General features: G+C 39.9%; 1 protein-coding gene across 5 annotated transcripts in view; it reads right to left on the bottom strand.

Annotated features, from left to right (window-relative positions):
- Window positions 1–1,206: 1,206 nt before the first annotated feature.
- Window positions 1,207–20,704, bottom strand: part of DDI2 (DNA damage inducible 1 homolog 2) — a 38,292-nt gene continuing 18,794 nt past the window's right edge. The window contains exons 6-9 of one of the 5 annotated variants that reach the window (XM_017640167.3): window positions 20,458–20,586; window positions 15,803–15,906; window positions 14,202–14,394; window positions 1,207–9,491 (exon numbers count right to left, since the gene is read on the bottom strand). In XM_017640167.3, the coding sequence (XP_017495656.3) occupies window positions 7,600–9,491; window positions 14,202–14,394; window positions 15,803–15,906; window positions 20,458–20,586 (2,318 nt within the window). In that variant the 3' untranslated portion in view covers window positions 1,207–7,599. Of the gene's footprint in view, window positions 9,492–11,978; window positions 12,042–14,201; window positions 14,395–15,380; window positions 15,456–15,802; window positions 15,907–20,457; window positions 20,587–20,704 lie in introns of those variants that run through there. The other 4 variants (XM_017640168.3, XM_017640169.3, XR_012130007.1 and 1 more) reach the window with 4 other exon arrangements.

Below are 20,704 nucleotides of genomic sequence, written 5' to 3'. Positions count from 1 at the left end.
GATCATTAGAATCTTGAATAAAGGAACTTCCCATCCCTTTCACAATGCCTGTCAGCATGATTTCCGGGTTGCTGGGGGGCAGTGACAGCTGCACTTCCCATTCTTCCCATTTCTGAATGGGATTTGTTATTGCAGTTGTTTCGTCTCTATTCTAAAACCACATACGGGGCAGGAGCAGATTGCCAGGTTCAGTTTGCTAGACCACAAAGCACCACAATCAACTCCTGAAGGACAGGGTACCACGGGGAATTCTGGACAGATGTCAGCGTAACGATGAGACGGTTTATAAGGTCATGTCTTTAGGGAAAAGGGTATTATGTGTGGTCCACATGTGAGGTGAAACTGAAGCATTGCTAGGTGACACCAAGCTGAACTCATCTTCTTGGGCACATGAGCAATTATATTTTACAGCCTCCCTTGCAGTTTGGTATGGCCATGTGACTGAATTCCAGCCCGTAAAATGTGGGTAGTGACGTGTACCACTTCTAGGCTGGTATAAAAACTCCTGTGCACAACCTCATTCTCTTTTCCTGGTATGTTAGCTGGATGTTGACATCCCAAGTGATTCTGGAAGCCACATGTTAAAGACAGCGCAGCTAGTCTAGGACCCTCGATGACTACATTGGGCAGAGAGAGCCACACTGGACGGTTAAGACTTGCCTAGCTACTGGAAATTCCATGTAGTGTTCTCAAATCCCTTATATGATAAAATGAATACTAGCTGATAAGTAACAAGCACTTACTATGTGCCAGATACTGTTCTAAGTACTTTACAAGTACTAACTCATCTAATCCCTACAACCATTCTTGATAATCATTTTACAGATGAGGAAACTGCAGCATGGAAAGGTTAAGCAACTTAACCTAGTCACGCACACAGCTGGCAAGTAGCAAGGTGAGAATTCAAACCCAAGAATGGCTGTAGAAACTAGTCTGACCCACAATACCTCATTGCAGTGTCATGTCCATTACCACACAGTCTCCCATGCACAGCAGTTCCATCTTTCACATCAGGACACAGTTGTCCCCCTGCAATGGTACCTGGAAGTAACTTTAATGGCTTGGAGATGGCCCATTTCTTCTGGGGTTCAGGGACATGGCTGCAAGACACAATGGCTGGGTTTAGTTATTTAAGAGGGCAGAGAGAGACAAGGACACAAGTTAAGTAACCATCTTAATTATAAAGAAATCGATCAAACAAGAGTCTTATGATAAAAACTTTTATTGTCTTAAATATCAAATGTTTTACACATCACTTTTTCTTCAGAAAGTTCCTATTAAAAAAAGAAAAATAAAGTGTTTTGATTATTCAGGACTGCCTTACATTTCAGTATGTGACAAAAACTCAAACCCAAATGCACCTAGTACACTCAGTTGCAGACGGGTCCTGTGTCCAGCCCCTAAACCAATGGCACAATGCAACCAACTGTGGGATTCCTGAGTTTGGTTCCCGTAAGTTCTCAGAGTTTCCCAACTCTCAAAACCAAAACATTATGGGAGTGACTGAGCTATTGGCAAGCCTACTTTACCAATTAGGCTAGCTCTTCCTGTAAGATGCAGTAGTCTCAGAGCATGTAAGTCAGGAAAGCAATACATGACCGATTGCAAGAATAAGGGAGAAAAGAGGGGTTTCTATTTGCTAAGATTTGCCAAATATGGCTACAGAACTGGTAAACAAACCTTGAGCGCAAAGGCCATTAGCCCAACTTGCCACGAAAGATGAGCTTTTGAATAAAAATGAGCAAATCAATATTCACTGCAGGTGCATAGTGAAAAAAGCAAATGCAGTCAGTATGTTGAAATGCTCTGATGTATCAACAGACCTATTTCAAAAGGATAATCAGGAGAACAGCGAATGGAAAAACAATGATTCAGAGGGAAAGGTCTCCGATGGGTGGCATAAACTCAGAAAAAGACGGGGTTTTCAGGGAAGGAAGAAGAAATCTGGTCACCATCAGATTATCTCAGATGGAAGGAATCTGGAAAGAAACTGACCTGACACCTCTGGCAAAAATTAATTGAGGCCCAAACTTTCTTTAAGCCACAGATGCATTCATTTAAGATTGTGTGTAAAACTCCTGGTAAACAAAATCATTTCCCATCAGACATGTATTTTCCCAGGAAAAAATATCCCAACATGCCCCTTCCCCAAGTCAGCTAATGGAAATGTTTTTATGGTACATATTTAAAGAAATAAATTCTGTAAAAGCTATCCTAATTTGAGTTCCACACCTCCACCCCAGGTCTTCTATAGTTGGCTTATTAGCTTTTTTAGGTAAAAGAACATTCTCTAACTCCTACGCCCTTGAATCATTTTCTCTGTAGATTTCATCCCATAAGATTGTGCCCTAAAACTTATGAGCTGTATAAGTTTTCATAGCCTTTCACCTTTCACAGCCCCCACAGGGTCTAGAGTCCCATGACCAAAACGTAAGTGTACACCTGTGTTTTTTCTAACTGCAAACTTCAGAAGCCACTAGAAGATCCAGAAATTCTCCCTGTATGCCTTAGGAACTACAACATACATAATATTTTAAATAATGGGTTAAAGAATGTCCTTTTGATGGAGCTGTACTATAGAAAGATGTGACAGTTTGAGTCTTCTTGTAAATAAATTCTGCCCACCATCCATTTCCAGAACCACACTTGCTACATTTTCTGCTCTAGATTCCTATTTTCACATCTTGCACTCAGATGCTTTCAAACAGCAAATCCTGCAGAATCCTCTGCTAAGTGCTGGTGACCCAGATGGACAGACAGTATTCTAGAGCAGTCGTACTCAAGGGGGAATGGGGGGCATGCAACGACAGCACACTCCCTCTCTACCCTGCGTGGAAGGAGGTCCTGATGGAAAGAAAAGTTGACTGTCCCTGGCACATATTTAGGATCTTCATCCCTTATTTGTACTTCTATCCTGCCCATTTACCCCTGGCTCCCCAGCAGTACACATTGATTTCTGAATACCTGATCTCCAAGTATTTCTACTAAATGTTAGAAGATTTTTTGTTGGTTTCTCTGATTCCCTTAGGATTATAAAAAAAAAAAAATTTAGAGCAGCTTTAGGTTCATGGCATCCAATTCCATTTTGAGCTTGATTTTCCCAGTCTTCTCTGAATTTGAACCAAATCATCCTAGTAGGAGTTTTAAAATAAAAGCATGCTAACAGGCAAAAGTAGATTTTTCTCTTGAAGCTAAAATTTCATTTATGGTTCCTTACTAGACTACAAGCATCATGAAGGCAGGCTTCCAATCTGCTTTAAGTACCCCCTGGGTCTACAGTGGTCACGAGTACCTGGCACACAGGCACTTAATTTTAATGTTTGATGAACGAATCAATGAATCCTATTCAAAAACTCACATGGCATAGACTTCAAGAGAGTATTGGTTTCCTGTTCAAATATGTAACTTTCTTGAACGTTTTCTCTGCCTTTACCACCATGATACTGGTAGTACAACAAAGAACAAGATAAATGTCTAGAATTCACATTTTTTTGGCACTCCTGATGCAAAAAAGCCTACGATAACTTTTCCATCTAGGGAAATCTAATGTTTGGTGCAGGATAATTCTGAATTAATAATACAGGGAGGCCTCAGGACCACTTCCTGCAGGCCCTCTACCCTCAGGAGGGCTGTTTTCAAACTTCCCCGATACTTCCACTTTCACTCCCTAGCAAAATCTGATGCCTGTGCTATTTGGCAAAACTAAGGCACAAGAGAAAACCAAGTACATCAAAGGTTCACCCCTAAATTCTTTAGTTCATTTGATGAGCTGCTGCTGAGGGGCCACTAAGAACAGAACTTGAGCCATGGTTACATTTCCAGTTCTTAAGGGCATGCTTTGAATTTACTTGGTGACGAGGAATTGGTATTTTTAATTCTTTCAGGGAAAGAGCTATTTTTATTTTATGGAACTCCTAACACGAAAGGTAACATTTATCATGTAGGAAGAGAAACTCTTGGTAACTGTTTTTCCAGTTCAGCCACAGACTATATTTAAAGTCACCAAATTCCAAAGAGAAACAGGCTTTTGGGACTTGTGCTGCAGAATGGCAGAATGCATAATCCCGTTCAACTTCTCTTAGGATATGTCACCAGTGACAACAAGTTTGAAAAATCTAGCAGTTCAGTTATCCTGCTGACCTCACTGTAGGTGACAAACAGGTAGTAAAAGGAAATCAGAATGAATTGCAACTGTCCAGGCTAGTTATTTGGAAGGCTGTTTTCCATATGTTGTGAAGAATATATCTGTATATATAAAATTTATTTGCCTTTTAATCTATGTAAAATTAACTGTAGGATATTTGTCTATCACACATTTATATACACATAAGCTTATGGTTAAACCAACTAAATTTTTATGGCTTTTACTAGAGATAGAAAGCTGTGCCAAGGGAATAGGCAGATTGCACTTTACTGGTTATCATAAAATCAGTGACACAGTCTCGTATGTATCTTTCCATTTTTATGCAACCCTCTTGCTGGAGAAATACTTTGGGAAAAAACATGGGCTCTGTCTCCCTTGAGTACATATGGAGATAAGGAGCTCTAGAAAGTTTCATAGGTTGGAAGGCGGAATAGTTTTAACACTCTCACCATCTGTCCGGTTTCCTTTGCTAAGCAACTGTACTCTTTATATGTTAATGGCTAAAGCCCAAATGTGGGAGGAAGGCTACTGGCTGATGTCTGGAGGCCTAAACAGGTGCAAATGGGAGTAATTCTTACTAGCTTCAATGGGCAAAATCTATAGTCTAGGTACAGCTGTCTTGCTTACCAAGCACATTTTTACACACAGGAACCAATGCAAGGGAAACTGCAGAAGTCATACAGGAAAATCTCCTCTCTTTGGTGAACACCCAGAGACCGCCCTCGGAGGTAGGTGGGGACAACAGAGCTGTCCGTTACTGGTTATGGAAGAGGCTGTCCAGTAAAGTTGCCCACTACTGTTTATGGCCAGCTGGTACCAGTTCTGTTGGCAACTGGAGGAGTTCACAATAATTTTATCTTATTTTGGGGGAAGTTATCTCTGATTTCTGTATTTTGAATAAAAATTGACAATGAAGGTTCACTAGTGTCATGTTCCTTAATTCCCTTTGTTTTAGAACTGCTAAATTTAAAAATGATTCAAAATCCTAATAATGCCAACAGCTTTACTTTCACACAAACAATGGACAGGAAATAAGATTTTAAAAATCAAACGCAATTATACATTGAAATGATAAAACAGAAGACATTTGGCAAGTGGGTTAAGCTCAAAGTATTCCTAACAAGAATACATGTATGACTATAGGCCTATTCAATTTTCTCCAAAAAATAAATATACATATACACACATAAAAAGCTATCTTGATAAAACCTTTTCTGGACTGATATTCTATATTCCACCTGGGATTGATTCCCAAACCTCCACAAGGTGAAAATTCAGTGGCCAAACCTCTGAGCAGTGTGCGATACTGTTCAGACAGAAAACCATGAGGCCTTCTTCACACGGAAGACCTTTTGGGAGCAGTCTACTGTCACTGATAAGTTCCCCCACCCCACACCAGCCCACTCTGTGACCCTTAAAGATTTGTAAGTTTAGAATAAATTCCCAATCACCACCCATAAAGCAAATACAGGGGCCCACTGCATTGCTACTACATTGCTTCAATCATAGCACCAACTATTTAATTACAGTCATAGCTCTAACAGTCAGTTGACAGAAATGCTATTAGGCGGTATCCTAGTGCATCTGACATCTTTGGTGTAGGACAGGCAAAAGGGTCCACAACACGTGATTGTCTAAAACAACATTTTAAAGACAATCTGGCTGACCAGCTGTTCTGAGCACCCTCCTGAAAATGGTAAACTTCAACTCCTTCCTTCTGTCAACCATTTCCTAACTTAAGAGGATTGTGATGAATCTACATGACATCACACCACTTTTAAGTCTCATAAAACACATACAAACATCATTGCAAAAAGGAAGATGGAATAGGGTAGAAATGTCTGTAAGTGCCCCCAGATTAAAACTTCAAAAACTCCTGAGATATGAGCCTCTGTTTTGATTGTGCTCAATGACTTGAATTTTGATGGAAGGGATATGCTTTCAAAGAGAGTAAGACGTTAGACAAAATCATTTAACACTAGGTTCACAGATCACCCCTTCAAAGCTGTGCTTCAAACACAATGCAAACTATGACCTGGAATCAGGAATTATCACTCTCAAAATCTTTTTCAATAAAACCAAGATTTCAGCTTCCTGGTAGCTATGTAAGAGTTTATTTTCCAGGAAAAAAAATTACTTATTATCTATCCAATAGGATTATTGCACAGTGGGGCCCACAGGACAATGATTTCCAAGGGCTAGTCCTCATATAAAGGCCACAATAAATACATCTATATACTATGCCCCACTCTTAACTTGACATGGTAAACACAAACATGACAAATCTTGCTTTAAAAAGAAACTCCTGAGGAAAGAAAGGGATGGAAAACTCTACCAAGGCCACTTGAGTCAGAAACTGCAATCGCTAATATCCACTGCCATGAAGGACACTCACCAAATAGACGGCCATACCCCGAGCACCACAATGGAGCACTCACTAGGTCGCCACACTTGGGTGTTCCACTCAGATCACAGGGCAATCTGAGCCTTAGAAGAACTTCCTAGAAGATGAGTTTTGAAAGGAAATAAAGTCTGGCAATCAACTCATTAGCTGAATTTTAAGCTCCTTATTAGTCATTAAAGGTTGAGGTGTGATCAGTGAGATGCTAGCAAACCCAATTTCTAGTAAATTCCAGTGTTTAGGCCATTATTTTTCACTCACAGTTCTTAAAACATCACCAGGACATTTGCAAATGGAATTACAGGGTTTTTTTCCCCCTTTTTTATCTGGGTAGCACCATGTTTTCACTCTAATGTGAATTCCCTCACAACATTCCACCCAAAGTATTTGGCAATCCATGCAGCAATCTGTGATGTACAAAGTAGCCTAAGTTTTAACCCCTCCCAACTCATCCCACTAAAATGTCAAATCCTAACCACATGATAGAACAGTACCACTCTAGCAGACAGTACTCAATTATCCTTCAATTCCTGTGATAACTCATGAACCATAATGCACAGAACACTAAGTGTTAAATCCAAACACCAAACCACAGGATCAAGCTTGTCAACTGACAACTGAGCCAGCAAGCCACACCCCGCTACAGGAGAGCCAAAATGGGAAGCTGACCTGCCTTTTAGCTGCACGGGTGATGGGGTTTCTCATGGCTTCTTTTTAAAAACATCCACTCTCATTCTAAAATGGTATGCTATACACGAAACCATCAGTTTTATTCCAGAATACATCATCTTAATAATAAAAAGCTTTTGTATGCACATACTGCCAACACATTTAAAAAGGCCCAAATTTTAACAAATAGAATAGACAAATTCATCAGACAAGAGATTGTAAGTTACTTTGGCCGAAAAAAATCTTTAAAAAAAATCTGGCTCAACATTCTGCTTGCAGTTTTCTACATATATTGTTCACTTGGTGAGTGAGTGACTGTGTGTGTGTGCGTGTGTGTGTAGCTTTCTCAGGGAATGGAGTATGGTCTAAGCCCACTTTTCCATAGTTATGTAGGAACTACAATGTTCTTTGCTAGCAAAACAAGAAGTGCAAGGTCTGCATTTCCACCAACTCGATGCAACGCCCCAAGAGCTTCCTGCAGAGTAAAACCGGCACGGAGAATCCGGTCAATGTCTGCAGCAGGAAAAACTAATGGTGGTGGAAGAATGGAGGGACTTGATAGATGGCTGGTAGGTGGTTCAAATTCAAGAAGTGGCCCTGTAGCTTCAGGGCAGTCATCTTCTCTAGTCTCAGGCCTATTTGTCGCTGGGTTCTGCATGCCCTGACCCAAATCTTTAATCAGTATGAAACTGGATGACAAGGACTTGGTCTGCTCAGAAGTCTGATCGAGTGCATGCTCCTCACCTGCTAAAAGTTCGGGTGAAATCTCTGCACCTAAGGTGCAGTGTAATTGATCAGACGTTTTGGCTGAGGCTACAGTGACAGAACTGCTCTCATGTGTTGATTCCCTCGATTTGGGGACACTTTCCCTATCAGTTAACAGGCCATCACTTAGACCCCTGAAGTTAGTATTTTCTAGATCATCTACTCCAGCAGCAGCTGAAGTGTCTGTGACTTTTCCTGTCTTCACTGCTACAGATACAGCCTGATGAAAGGAGACTCGTGAACACCGTTCATTCTGGGCAGCTCCAAGATCATTTGGGGTCCATCTCTCAGAAAGGTCCCTAATAGCTATGTGGCCCTCGGTCACTGCTTCAGACTGACAGGTCACTTCTTCAGTTGTATTATCTGAAGCTGGTTTGCTAACAACCAAAAGTTCATGAAGTTCCTTCAAGGCTGCTGTTATAGATGAGCAAGATTCCTCTGCTGACTCCACAGAGGGCTGACAACTGCCACAAAGACCTAAAGAGGGGGAAGGATTCCCATATTCTTTATTTGTTTCAGACATTTCATCGTTGCTTTCTAGGAGCCGCAAATCCTGAGGCAAAGTGGAATTACTCAAAATTTCAGATGAAGGGTTACATTTTGATGTTTCCACTTCCATTGGGGGATTATCTAGGGCGACACCAGATGTACCCACGCTCTCGACACTGGCATTCTGACTGCCTGCTGAATTGAGCACAGCAACCAGGGACTGTTCAACTGTATCGACTTCCATCAGCGTTTCCAAGTTCGAGCAGGCAAAGCACCCTGAAGGTAGAATATTTTTCTCTGTACCTGGAAGGTCCACGTTCTGCTGTAGCCTGTCTCCTTTCATAACAGCTTCCAAATCAACACTTTTTTGTTGATGCTGTTGCCTTTCTTCAAGAGGCTGAAGGTCCCCTGTGTTACAAAGATGTTCTCGGTCACATGAAGTGGTCTGTTGCACAACCTTATGCCGTTCGTTCCCTGGTTCTTTGTGCTGCTGAAGGCCATTCACTTGACTCAGGTTCTGATTTTCTGGATGCCAACCCTTTTCACCTAGAAACCTCTGGGGTTCTTGCGTCCTACTAGTGGTGACAGATAAACTAGCTTCCTGTCTTGCATGGAGAAGAGATTTGAGGCCCTGGCTGCTTCTGTCAGCAGGCAATTTCTCCAGATGATCGACAACAAGAGCTTCTTCAGATGCATTCGGCAAAGGCATAGCTGGACTCCGGTCTGCTGGAGCACCGTCTGCTGAAGAAGCACGATCAGAAAAATCCTGCACAGGAAGATGTTCTTTCTTTTCAGAGGTTATCTGGAATCCAGCCGAAGCCTTTGAAGCCTTCACAGCTTGTGTTCTGGTGCTGTCTGGGTCACTGGGCTCGATAGGGCAGACTGAAGCAGAGACAGAGTGAGCGAGACTCATAGGATTACCAATCTTAGGACTTTGTCCTGAAGGATGGGCTGGATGGTTAAATCCATCTGAAGTTGGTAACGATGACATTCCCAGTGAGGTAGTTTCTTTACCGCTTTTCTCTATACGGAACAAAAGGGAAAGAAAGAAAGATTAATCAGAAGGCTACAAAAGCCACTAAATTAGCAGAGGACACAAACTTAAACAGGATAGAACAAAATCAGGTACTTAAACTTGGGACTGTCTTATATTCATAGACTTATCCAAGATCATCCTACTGTGGTAGACGGTTTAACAACAGAGCATCAGAATAAGAGGTAGGCATGTTCTTAATAAAATGTGTATTGTAGTTCAAAATTTTTATTTAAGTACCATTAATTAGCATCCACATAATGGCTGGATTAGCACTCAAGCCTGAAGGTCATTTAGGTATCTTTGTTCTCAGTGAGTTCAGAACGCTAAACAGGTTCTCCAGGTGGGCTCTCTCCACCTCATGCCCTAAACCGACTGGGGCGTTTGCTAAGCATGCAGATTCTGGGGCACCATCCTTGCGAGTAAGCCCAGGATCTGCATTTTCAGTTAAGCTCTCTAGGTGATTCTAAAGCACATTACAAATTTTGAGGATCTTTGCTCTAGAATGATTCTCATGTCAACGCACTTTTAGTGTTTCAAATGTGAACCCTGATGTTATAAATGAGCAGTCTAAAACCAGGTGTATCTGGGACAGAGAGGAATTATAAAGAGAAAGAAGAATGTAATGCTTAGGGACCTCCAGAAGACAGAGCAGGAAACATTCTATTTAATTTATTTCTATCCAAGCTTCCTGGAAAATGATATAGTTATGTGAACATTACTCAGGAACAAAAATAAAGCTAAAGAACAGATTAAATCCCAATCATCACTATACCGAATAATGCAACTTTAAAAAGGATTATCAGTTACTTTGTCACATTAACAGAGTACAACCCAGTAAGAACATTTAAGTGCTTTGAGGGCAGTGGAGGGAAATAATTCATAAGAGTCTTTCACGAGGCGATGATGATTCAGATTGCTGCGACTTACTGGCCGCTCACAGAGGGCGGCGGACTTCAACACTGCCTTGGCGGAAGCACGGAGGCCTTCAACGTCGGACCGACTCTCCTTTTGCCACTGATCCAGTTAAGAACTGACCTCTATGCAATTATTGTAGGATCTTTAATTAGAAGTCAAAAGGTGGCAACAAAAGTGACTTCACAGCACCCTCTATTAGGGCGGATGCAGGTCGAATGCTTCATGCTGGACGTTAACATTCAATGTGGGGGGCTCCATCTTAAGAAGTCATGAAGCAGTGTAGCCATGAATAATACGGTTCTGAATCATTTTGATCCAACACTGGTCAACAGCATGACAGGATAAAGCACTGTCAGGGAGTTACCGACTTTTGTAAAACAATCGCAACTTAGCATTTAGGGCTAACCAGGAAAACAGCATTTATCTCAGTGCAAACTATATCCATTAGCATTTAGAAACACAGTTATTAGTTTTATTTGCCAATCCCTAAGGCTGACTCTGAAAAAGGGTAGAATTTTGAGTTAATGTGAACAGAAGAGATGCCCTGTAGTGAAATACCCATGTTAGCAGCATGGCAGGGTGGGGGTATGATAATGGCCTTCTGGCAGTGGTACGCCAGTTAGAACTGGGTCGGGTAAAGGTGAACATGGCCTCAATGTATTCTGCATTCACTATAAAAGCAACATAGTCCATCTGTGGCTGAGATGGTCAGTTTCCCTGGCCTAACTCCTAAATGTAGGGGAGGACTGGGTCAGTACTACAGGATAGGAGAAGATAAGGACAATGGCTATTAAGAAGAACTAAACTATGCTTTTAACCCATCCTTATAAGGAAAAAGAAAGAAAGAAGAAATTAAATGCTATTTATCTAATTACAACCAGCCTGCAAACCCCTACCAAGTCCTAGGTTGATAGTTTAAAAGACTGCCTTTCTTCCTCTTGATAAACCAGCCAATATACTCGAGCTGACACTGACCGTTGGAGGCAGAGTGCCTCCTGTGGAAAATCTGTCAGGCAAGGGGGAGAGGGGAAGAGCAAAGTCTCAGCTCTTACTGCTGGGAGAATAAAACTTCAGTCCTGCCTATATTATTGACTGTGTCCCTGGACAAGTCACCTGTCCTAAGTTTCCATTTCTTCTTAACAGAATGAAAATTTCTGCCCCTCTATAACTCTATGTAGTTGTGATCAGAAACATGCAAAAAGAACTGTTTTTCAGAAAAAAGGGACTTAGGAAATCCCTAACAGCATCATTATTCCCACAACAAAGTGATGTGATGCCGATATTCTTGATTTGGTATGCACAGTGGTCAGATGGACACCATTGATACTTGGATTTTCTCCCTTTGGACTGTTTCTAATAATAAAATTTTAAGTTAGAAATTATGCTTTGATATGTATGTATGCGAACATACAAACGTATATACAGGCTAGTTGTAACCAGATTAAACAAGGTGAAATGGTGAATGACAGAAGCTAACTTCCAAAGTTGCTGCAGATACAGAGACTTTCAGACCACAGATGGTAACTGGATGGAAAGCTTAATGTGGTGTCTATAAATACCTGGTCTGGGGCCCACTCCAGCTGCAGTACACACACACTACATGCATCATGGCTTCTGACGCTCTGTTTGAATTAGGAAACAGACAAGCAAACTTGGGTTAACAATGCAAACCACACAGCATGCAGGGTTACAGTCTCCATTCCTTTGCCATCTTTAAAATCAGGAACTGGTAGAGTCAAAGTTGGGGAATGTTCCTGTCGACTAGACATTCAAAAGATCTGATGGTTGCTTTAATTCTCTCACAAGACATAAAGCAATGTGTCCACTTCAACAGATTTTCGATAGAACTTGGAAAGAAATTAGTTTTACACATGTACACACAGAGAATTTGTAGGCAAACATGTGAGACAGGTGAAGAAAAATAGACCCACAGACGGAGTATGTGATGAGGAAATCTTATGGAGTAAAAGTGAGTGAACACATGGCACCTTCTAAACTTCCTTCTCAGTTGAGATTTACTTTTAGAAGAAAAACAACCCAAACCTGATTATCCTGGCTTAATTTCTGGACCTTTTAGTCAGTTTTTAGAAAAAGTTATCAGGTACAGCTCCTACTCTGAATTATTTTTCCATTGACAGAAAAGATAAAGATACTCTGGATAAAGTATCTACAAAAGAAATAGTTTTTAGCAAAAACCCTTGCCACCTACTACATCCAGAGCTCTGATTTTCATGTTACTGGGAAGCTGATGTTTCAAACAAGTAGGACTTGATGTTGTAGGATTATTTCACTACTTAAACAGTACAAAAATTAGCACAAGTCATACAATGTCAGTTACAAAAGGTCACATTTCCTTTGAATCCCTTAAAATTGGCACACCCCTTCACTATGTCTGAAAACATCTGTGGTTTCTATTTTAATCTCCTAAACTTTTTACTAGAAGAAGGTAATTACCCAAAGAGGGTAACTGTTAGGTTAGAAAGCATTGCTATCATCAGCGAGTGCTTTTCAAATAAAAGCACCAAAACTGTGGGGGGGAAATTAGGTATTTCACAAGATGGTAACATATTCTCATTTTACTAACATATAGTAACATGACTAAAGTTGACAAGTTACTAAAAAAACTAAAAGCCTTCTCTATGTGGGAATGACAAACTCACTCAAGCTTGCCTATTAATTTAGTCTCTCTCTGGTTGTTTAAACTCTCCCCTTCCTAAAAATACTCACATCACGACCCAAACTGTACTTTATGTATATATACCACTGAGCTAAAAGGTGGTGGTGGAGTAAATTCTGAACAAGGCCAGCTTGGAAAACTCCACCTGCTACTCAAGCCCATTTTATAGAGGCTCAAGACTAGACCTCTCTGTTCTCCAGTAATAAACACTCACAAAATCTGGCTGCTTATTTTTAAAGCTCCTACCTTTTTTGTCTTCAGAAGAAAGCTACTCTCTAATACATATACTTACAGTAACAGAAAACGCAATGTGTGGTATTAGTCACTGACAAATAGTTATAGCTCAAAGACTTTAAAATAACGCAAAATTAGTAAGTTTTTTTTCTCCAGCTTCTAGACAATGTATACTAGAGTCACTGTTTTGTAACAGATGTTGAAAAATTACCCATGGAGGTAGGATTTCAGCAAAACCATGTCCCTCCATTTCACCCAGAAAACGTGGTTTGGTCTTTAAACAAGCTACAACAATGGAGACGTAAGAAAAAAAGTTACCAGGAGCTTTATTTCAGTAGTTCACAGACTGTTCTAATTTAGCCCGATGACACACTACACTACGATTGATGTTCAATTTGCTTTTTATGGTTTTTTATGGTTGGTTCTGTTGCTGGCAGCACTTTCAGTAGATATTAAAAGGTTAGGGCTGCTGGGTCTCAGTGACAATGCTATGCTTCAAAGTAAGGCCTACGAAAAGCAAAAGAAATTCTCAGGGAAATACTGCTGAACTCATAAAGAAGTGTCTGCTTACTGTTAGAATTTTCTTTAGGGGAAAAAAAAGACCAGATTTTTTTAGGAAGCCTATCAAAGCGTGCCCACTCAAGTAACTCCCCAACCTATATAGTAGGCATGGATTGCTGTTTCTTGATCTGTTCAAACAGGGAGTTTTTCTTTATTGCACTTAGAGAGCCAAGGAGGCAGTAAGAGGACAAGGAGCACATCTACGACAGGACGAAGAGACGGGTTACAAACTGCAAAGGTGAAGCACCGACTTCCCTGACTCACCCACCATTAACAACAGTATCACTCAAGAGCTTGGCATTCCAAATACCTGCATCCTCTACAGATTTCTGAAGGGCTTCTGCTAATTCCTGGTCTGCAATCTCCTCTGGCCGCACGTCCTCTCGCCCACCAGCCCCATATGCCAACCGGGCACATTCTGGCAGCTCTCCTTCAGGAAGGAAGGTGGTCTGGGAGCCAGTGGTGCCAATCACGAGGACATTTTTCTTGAGGTCAATGGAACACTTAGAAGCAAGAAACCAAAGACAGATGATAAAAACTGTGACTATGCAGAAAAATCATGAAACTGAATTTAAAACTTAATTCATAAAGAGCAACACTGACAGAGACAGAGATGGTTCAAAAACCAAAAGCAAAATCCAAACCTCCCCCAAAATCTACCTACTTAAAGGTATTTAAACTTTAACCTAGGTGACATTGTCAATTTAGAATTTTAGAATTTTCAAGTTTAGCAGAATAATCCCTACAGGATATAGTTTACACTTATTTGTCTAACCTAACATCTGTTCATTTCTGAATTTAATGTAATACATGTTCACTGTATAAAATCTGGGAAAAAGCCAAACATAATCAACAGCCCCACCTTTTAGCAACATGTGACTTTTTCTTATAAAATGGAGACATACCATTTATACAGCTCAACATTTTGTTTTTTGCTTATTGCATGAAGTACAGTTTTATTTAAATTCTATTAAATGGTCTCAAAAGTAGTACAGGGCAAGGCAATCTCTACAACAGTATTCTCTACCTCATGCTATCCCCCTTTTTTGTGTATTTTTACAGTTACTTATTATAGGACAGTTACACACATAAATGCTTGCTTTGAATTTGTAAAATTGAGATGCTGGTCTGTACCATGGCTAAAAAACAGGAAAAGACAATTTAATAAACTTGGTTTTGTTTATACCTGCATTCACTCTTTCCTTCCATTTAAAATTCTGCACCTTGATTAGACCATCAATGCAATATATATTTCATAACAATATTAAACATTTTAAAGAGTGCATGAAAATACTGACTAGATAAGAAACACCGCTGTGAAAAATTTTATTACCCTGTGGACACTAATTGCTTCATTAATGAGAATTTATCTTTAAACAGATTATTAGACTTCAGGGTAGAAATATAAATATCACTGCAAATGAGTATGTTTACAAATCATTCTCCCTGTACCAAATAAGCATTTTCACTCCCAATATTTTATGTATACCTTTCTTCCTTATTCTCGAAGCTCTTCTTCCCAAGTATTATTGGACTAGCTGCTCAGGATTTTTTCAACCTACACCTGCAGTAAAATCATCATTGTGTGTTATATACACCTCCCTACAAGCCCACCAAAAAAACTACTTGAGTTCCAATCAGAAACTAAAAATTATACAAGAGAACCAAACCGCCCATTAGAATCCCAACAGATGGCAAGATTTAACAGATTCAGAGGTTTCACAAGAACAGATTCTATTTCTACTGATACATAATTTTAAACCTCATATGACATCATCATTATTAAGGCCCTTTCCAGATTTGAAAAATGGTGCTTCTTAGTTTTCTGGTATACACAACCAAGTGAGATGATGCAATGGCCACATGATGTACAAAAGGCCAAGACAGAACGCAAGCAGGGCGCTTACCTACCTGATGCCGTTTGAGCATGTCCAGTCCCAGCAGCATGTCCATGGGCTGTTCCTCAAGTATAGAGAAGGAACACGCCAGGAAATCACCTTCAATTTGAACCTGAGCTAATAAAGCAAATGAAAATAAAAAGAGGTTGCTGATTTTGCTTATTAAGTCCCAGGCAAGCTTTGCAAATTAACTATCATTCTGTGCCTTGCTTCCTGCAATAAGTCAAACGCAAGGCAAAGCATGCAAACAGGTGAATTGAGTACGAAAATCGAGCAAGACTGTTGTTTAGTTTAAAAGCCCATGAAGGCACCAGTTTGTAAAGCAGAACTACTACCCAGAATACCAGGCTTGATATGTGATCCTGTTGGGACACATGTTCCGCTGGTGAGGACAGAGTACAGGTTTGACAAGTGATCACATTAGGTCACAAGCTCAGCTGCTGGGAAAGCTGGCATTACTGATTAAAATGAAAAAAGACCAGTCCCTCCAATATTTAACACCCGCTTCCCATACACTTACAAAAGATTTTTTTAAAGGGAAAAATATCTGTATGCTTTAAGCCTTTTTAATTAGCCTCTAAAAAGCAAACTGATGTTATTGTCTGTTACAACCAAGTTTCAATTTGCCAAACCAAAGACAACACCAAGGCCTGCATTTGCCTGGTGCCTCCATCCTTGCCTCCTTTCTCAATTACTCCTCTTACTTAATAGATGAGATTAAAAAGAAAAAAATTACTTCGTTACCATTAAGGATATCTTACAAACAGAAGTGTATGAAATACATGTAGAGTATGAAGCATAATAAAACAAACACCTCGCACCTATTTCCCAGGTTAAGAAATACAAAACCAAGAAGTCTCCTGTGCATCTTACAGAGTGCAACTTAAGTCTTGGGCTCCTTCAACCCTGCCAACTATCCTGGTTTTCATGTTAATCAGGATGGTGAACACGAAATCTGTTTTTTTCCAGTTCTCACAGTTTTGTGTGATTTCTAAGCAACATATTGTTTAGTTATGTGTTTCTGAATTACGACTTGCTTCTTTTACTCAAGAAGTATTTTGAGATCTACCCCACGGATGTGACATTACTTTCACGTTCAGTAATTCCTCCGAGTACTGTGATGTCTAATGCACCACAGCTGATGCATCCGTTCTACGCTGCAGGACTTTCTGGGTCACTTCCATTTTCTGCTGTCACAGGCAATGCCACCGTAACAGTCTTGTACCTGTCTCTGGCGTGTCGTCAGCTTCTCTGAGGTATATTCTACAAGTGCAATCACAGGGCTCTAGGGGCTATTTGGCTCAACTTTGTTGGGTGAGAAGTATTTTCCAAAATGTTCTAAGCAATATATCAAAGTCCCCATTGCTCCACATTCTTACCAACAGTCAATATTATTATATTTAAAATCTTGCTCATCTGGCAAGTTGATTTGTATTTCCCTGGTTAATAATGAGTTTGAGCAACTTTTTGTATGTTTATTAACCATTTGGATTTCCTGTTTAACAGTTTCTGTACTTTTTTTGTATTGTCTGAGTTAGAGGATACACATACATACGGGATATGCGTATATTCTGAGTATGAATCTTTTATTAGTTATATGTGTTACTAAAATTATTTTCTAGTTTGTTCATTTCCTTTATAACTTTGACAAAAGTTCTTAACCTTAATGTGGCTGAATTTATCAAATAATTCTCCTATCATTTAAAGAAGCCCTTCCTTCAATAAGGTATTGTCCTATGTTTTCTTCTAAAAGCTCTGACTTTGTCTTTTACAATTAGGTCTTTTAATCTACCCTGAACTGGTTTTTGTGTAGGATGTGAAGTTCACTTTTTCCACACAGATACCCGGCTGTCCTAGCACCATTTCCTGAAACTTTCCCAAGGCTTTATTAGATTTCCTCTCTCATTACCAAGGTTCAGGTAAGCAGGTGGCTGTTTCTGTTCTGGTCTTGTTATCTAGAGGGGGTAGTTATCCCAGAGCAGCTTGTCTACTCCTGCAATAAAGGGCCCATATAATATTTAAAATTAACACACCAAAAAAGTCTCACACAAAGAAAACTATTGAGATTTTGATGTTATGATGACTGTTGATGAATGTGGGAGAATTGCCACCTTCAACATACAGCTGGCTATCTATGGTACAGCTCTCCATTACATACTTAGATTTCTCTCCTTGTTACAAGGTTTTCTTCATGCCTATCAAAGTTGTAAAAAGGTATGTCTACAAGGAAGGACACAATTCCTTGGAACTTAGGAAAATCTGAGAACTCAGACTCTGAGGCACTCAGTTTGTGGTAATACTACCCAATTTCAGTCCTACCACGTGCAGTTAAGTTTCAAAGAGCAAGATTTTAAACTATGATTATTCTATACAAATCAGTAAAAGAAAACAAAGAGACTCTAGTAAATGGACAAATAAGAAAGAAGACAATGGTTAGAAAAAATAACCTGCAATGAAAGAAAAGTAACTTATAATAAGAACACCATTTTTTTATTTGCAAGTTAAAGGGGTAAAACCTAATAATTCTTGATTGTATAAGGACATTAAAATGAATACCCACTAGGTGCTAGAGAAACCAGATTGGTACAAGTTAGCAATATATCAAGAGCCTTTAAAGTATTCATAACCTTTGATTCAGTAGTTTCACTTATAGAAATCTTAACTAAGAGAAAATACAAAAATGTTCACAAAAACCACACAAGAATCCACTGTCTTGTTATAATGATCAAATATTGGTGAGAAAATGTTATCCTAAAAATTGATCATTAGTGCAACAGAATGCTATGCATTTATTTAAATGGTGTTTATGGACTTTATAGTAAGACTGGGAAAATGTAATGAATGTTACTTTATGAGAAAAAAAGGCCAAAAAAGATCGTCTAAATGCCACTAGTGGTTGATTCTCACTTAAAAGGATTTAAGGTGTTTTTGCTTCTTTTCACACTTCTATACACTCGAAATTCACTACAATGAACTATTATCTATTAAATGGATAATGAAAGAAATAAAAAACAATTTTGGTTGGAGATGAAGAACTGAACACATATATTTATCTCCATTTACTCCTTAAAAATTACAATAAAAGTTTGTTTTTTTAAGGTACAAATCACTAAGGCCAAAAATAATGGAAGAGACAAATGAAACACAATTTTGGAATCACAAAGCTGGAGACAGTAAGGAAAACTGAGAGGCAACCCAGCTAACGTGACAGATCTCCTAAGAGGCTGATGAACAAGCTCCTCTGCAAGCGGGGTTAGGATGGGTCCAAAGCAGGAAGAAAATGGTGGAAGGGCTCTGCAGGCAGTTAGATCTCAGGGTTCCCCTCCTACATTCTGCCAGCCAGGCCACTGACTACTTCCCTTCACCCCAACAGTGAACTGGAGGTTTATTTTCTTAAGAAGGTGACACAGAGGTTCTTGTAACAGAGGTGGGCAGGGAGGAAGACAAGGACACAACAACAAGCACCTGACTGAAAACCGGGGGATGAAGCGAACATTTGCTGCGATTCTAGCCTTCTCCCTCCCAACTTCCGGGTCACCCACAATCCCCACGGCTGCCCCAAGTAATCTTTCAAATAGTCTCTTGGTGTCCCACTCTTCATTATGAGCCGATGCTACAGAAAAGCTGAGGAAATCTCACAAAAAAACCACCTAGAACACACTGAAAGAAAAAAAAATAGAAAGAAAACTAGAGGATAAGTCCAGGATATTAGATCATCCTACCTGAGTAACCGAAACCCGCAGAGGGGAGGGACTGAGAGGCACCCAGCACCCAGAATGAGAAGAGACCTGCATTCAAGTACATCACTGGGACATTTCAAAACACTGAGCTCCAAGAGATGATTCAAGTTTCAGAAATGGAAAAGGTACCATTCACATAAAGGATCAAGAATCAGAATAGCAGCCAGCTTCTCCACAGCAATACTGACAAAAACCGTGAAGGAAAACTTGGTCAGCCTTGTAGAATGCAGGGAAAAAGCGGCTAGGCATGTTCTGATATTTTAAGGACTCAATTTCTTCCCTTACACTTTTTCTCAGGAAGTTACTGGAAGACGTACTCTAATAAACGGAGGAGCAAAATAAAAAAGATGAAGTTCTGGGATTCACGTAATCTGACATAAGATCAAGGAGAAAGGAACTTTTCAGGACCTGGTCAAAGGAGATGCCAAAACCCCAGCTGTGAAGTGGCTCTGACCTTCAATAGGATGAGATGCAAAAAGGAGATTTACACAAGCAGGCAAGTGTTGGAATGAGTAACACTTGAAACACCATGTGACCCCCCCACCCCACAAAGACAAATATTAATTCCAAGAAAAAAGAATGTTGGACATGAAAGGAAAAGCAATCATTTTCAGTTAGATGGCTCAGTTGTGCACCAGTAGCTACATAGCCATTTATCAGTAACAGCACCATAAACATGTTCTTTAGGAATGTGGACATGAACACTAGAAGAAATCAGCTGAATACTTGAAAGGCATTATCTCTAAGGGGCAGAAAACATCGAGAATGAAGTTTTCTGTAACCAGCTAAAACATGCACAGGTATAGCTTCAATAGAACACAGGATTTAAAATTTCTATGGATTAGGCTTGCTGGATCAGATACACCTATCCAAAGGACATTTTTAAATATCCACTACCCTGCAAAGACTCCCAGTGCCTTTTGCTCACCTAGATGTACCCTTCCAATAATCTTCTGGGTGCCCACTCCTTTGGCAATCCCTGCCCACCGGCGGTCCACCAGCCTCATTATATTACACCTTTCTGCGCAAGCTTGGCTCATAATAGTCATCTGGGCACCTGGAGGTGGAGGGAAACATCAGATAATAAAAACAAAGTATTTATGGTACAATTAAAAATGCAGCACAAAAAACAGGACAGAAAGCAAGTGTACCCCCAGGCAGTTGTCTGTGTAAAA

The sequence above is a fragment of the Manis javanica genome, chromosome 4 (assembly GCF_040802235.1).
Source record: "Manis javanica isolate MJ-LG chromosome 4, MJ_LKY, whole genome shotgun sequence".
NCBI lineage: Eukaryota > Metazoa > Chordata > Mammalia > Pholidota > Manidae > Manis > Manis javanica.
This window is presented reverse-complemented; position numbering and strand designations above follow the sequence as displayed.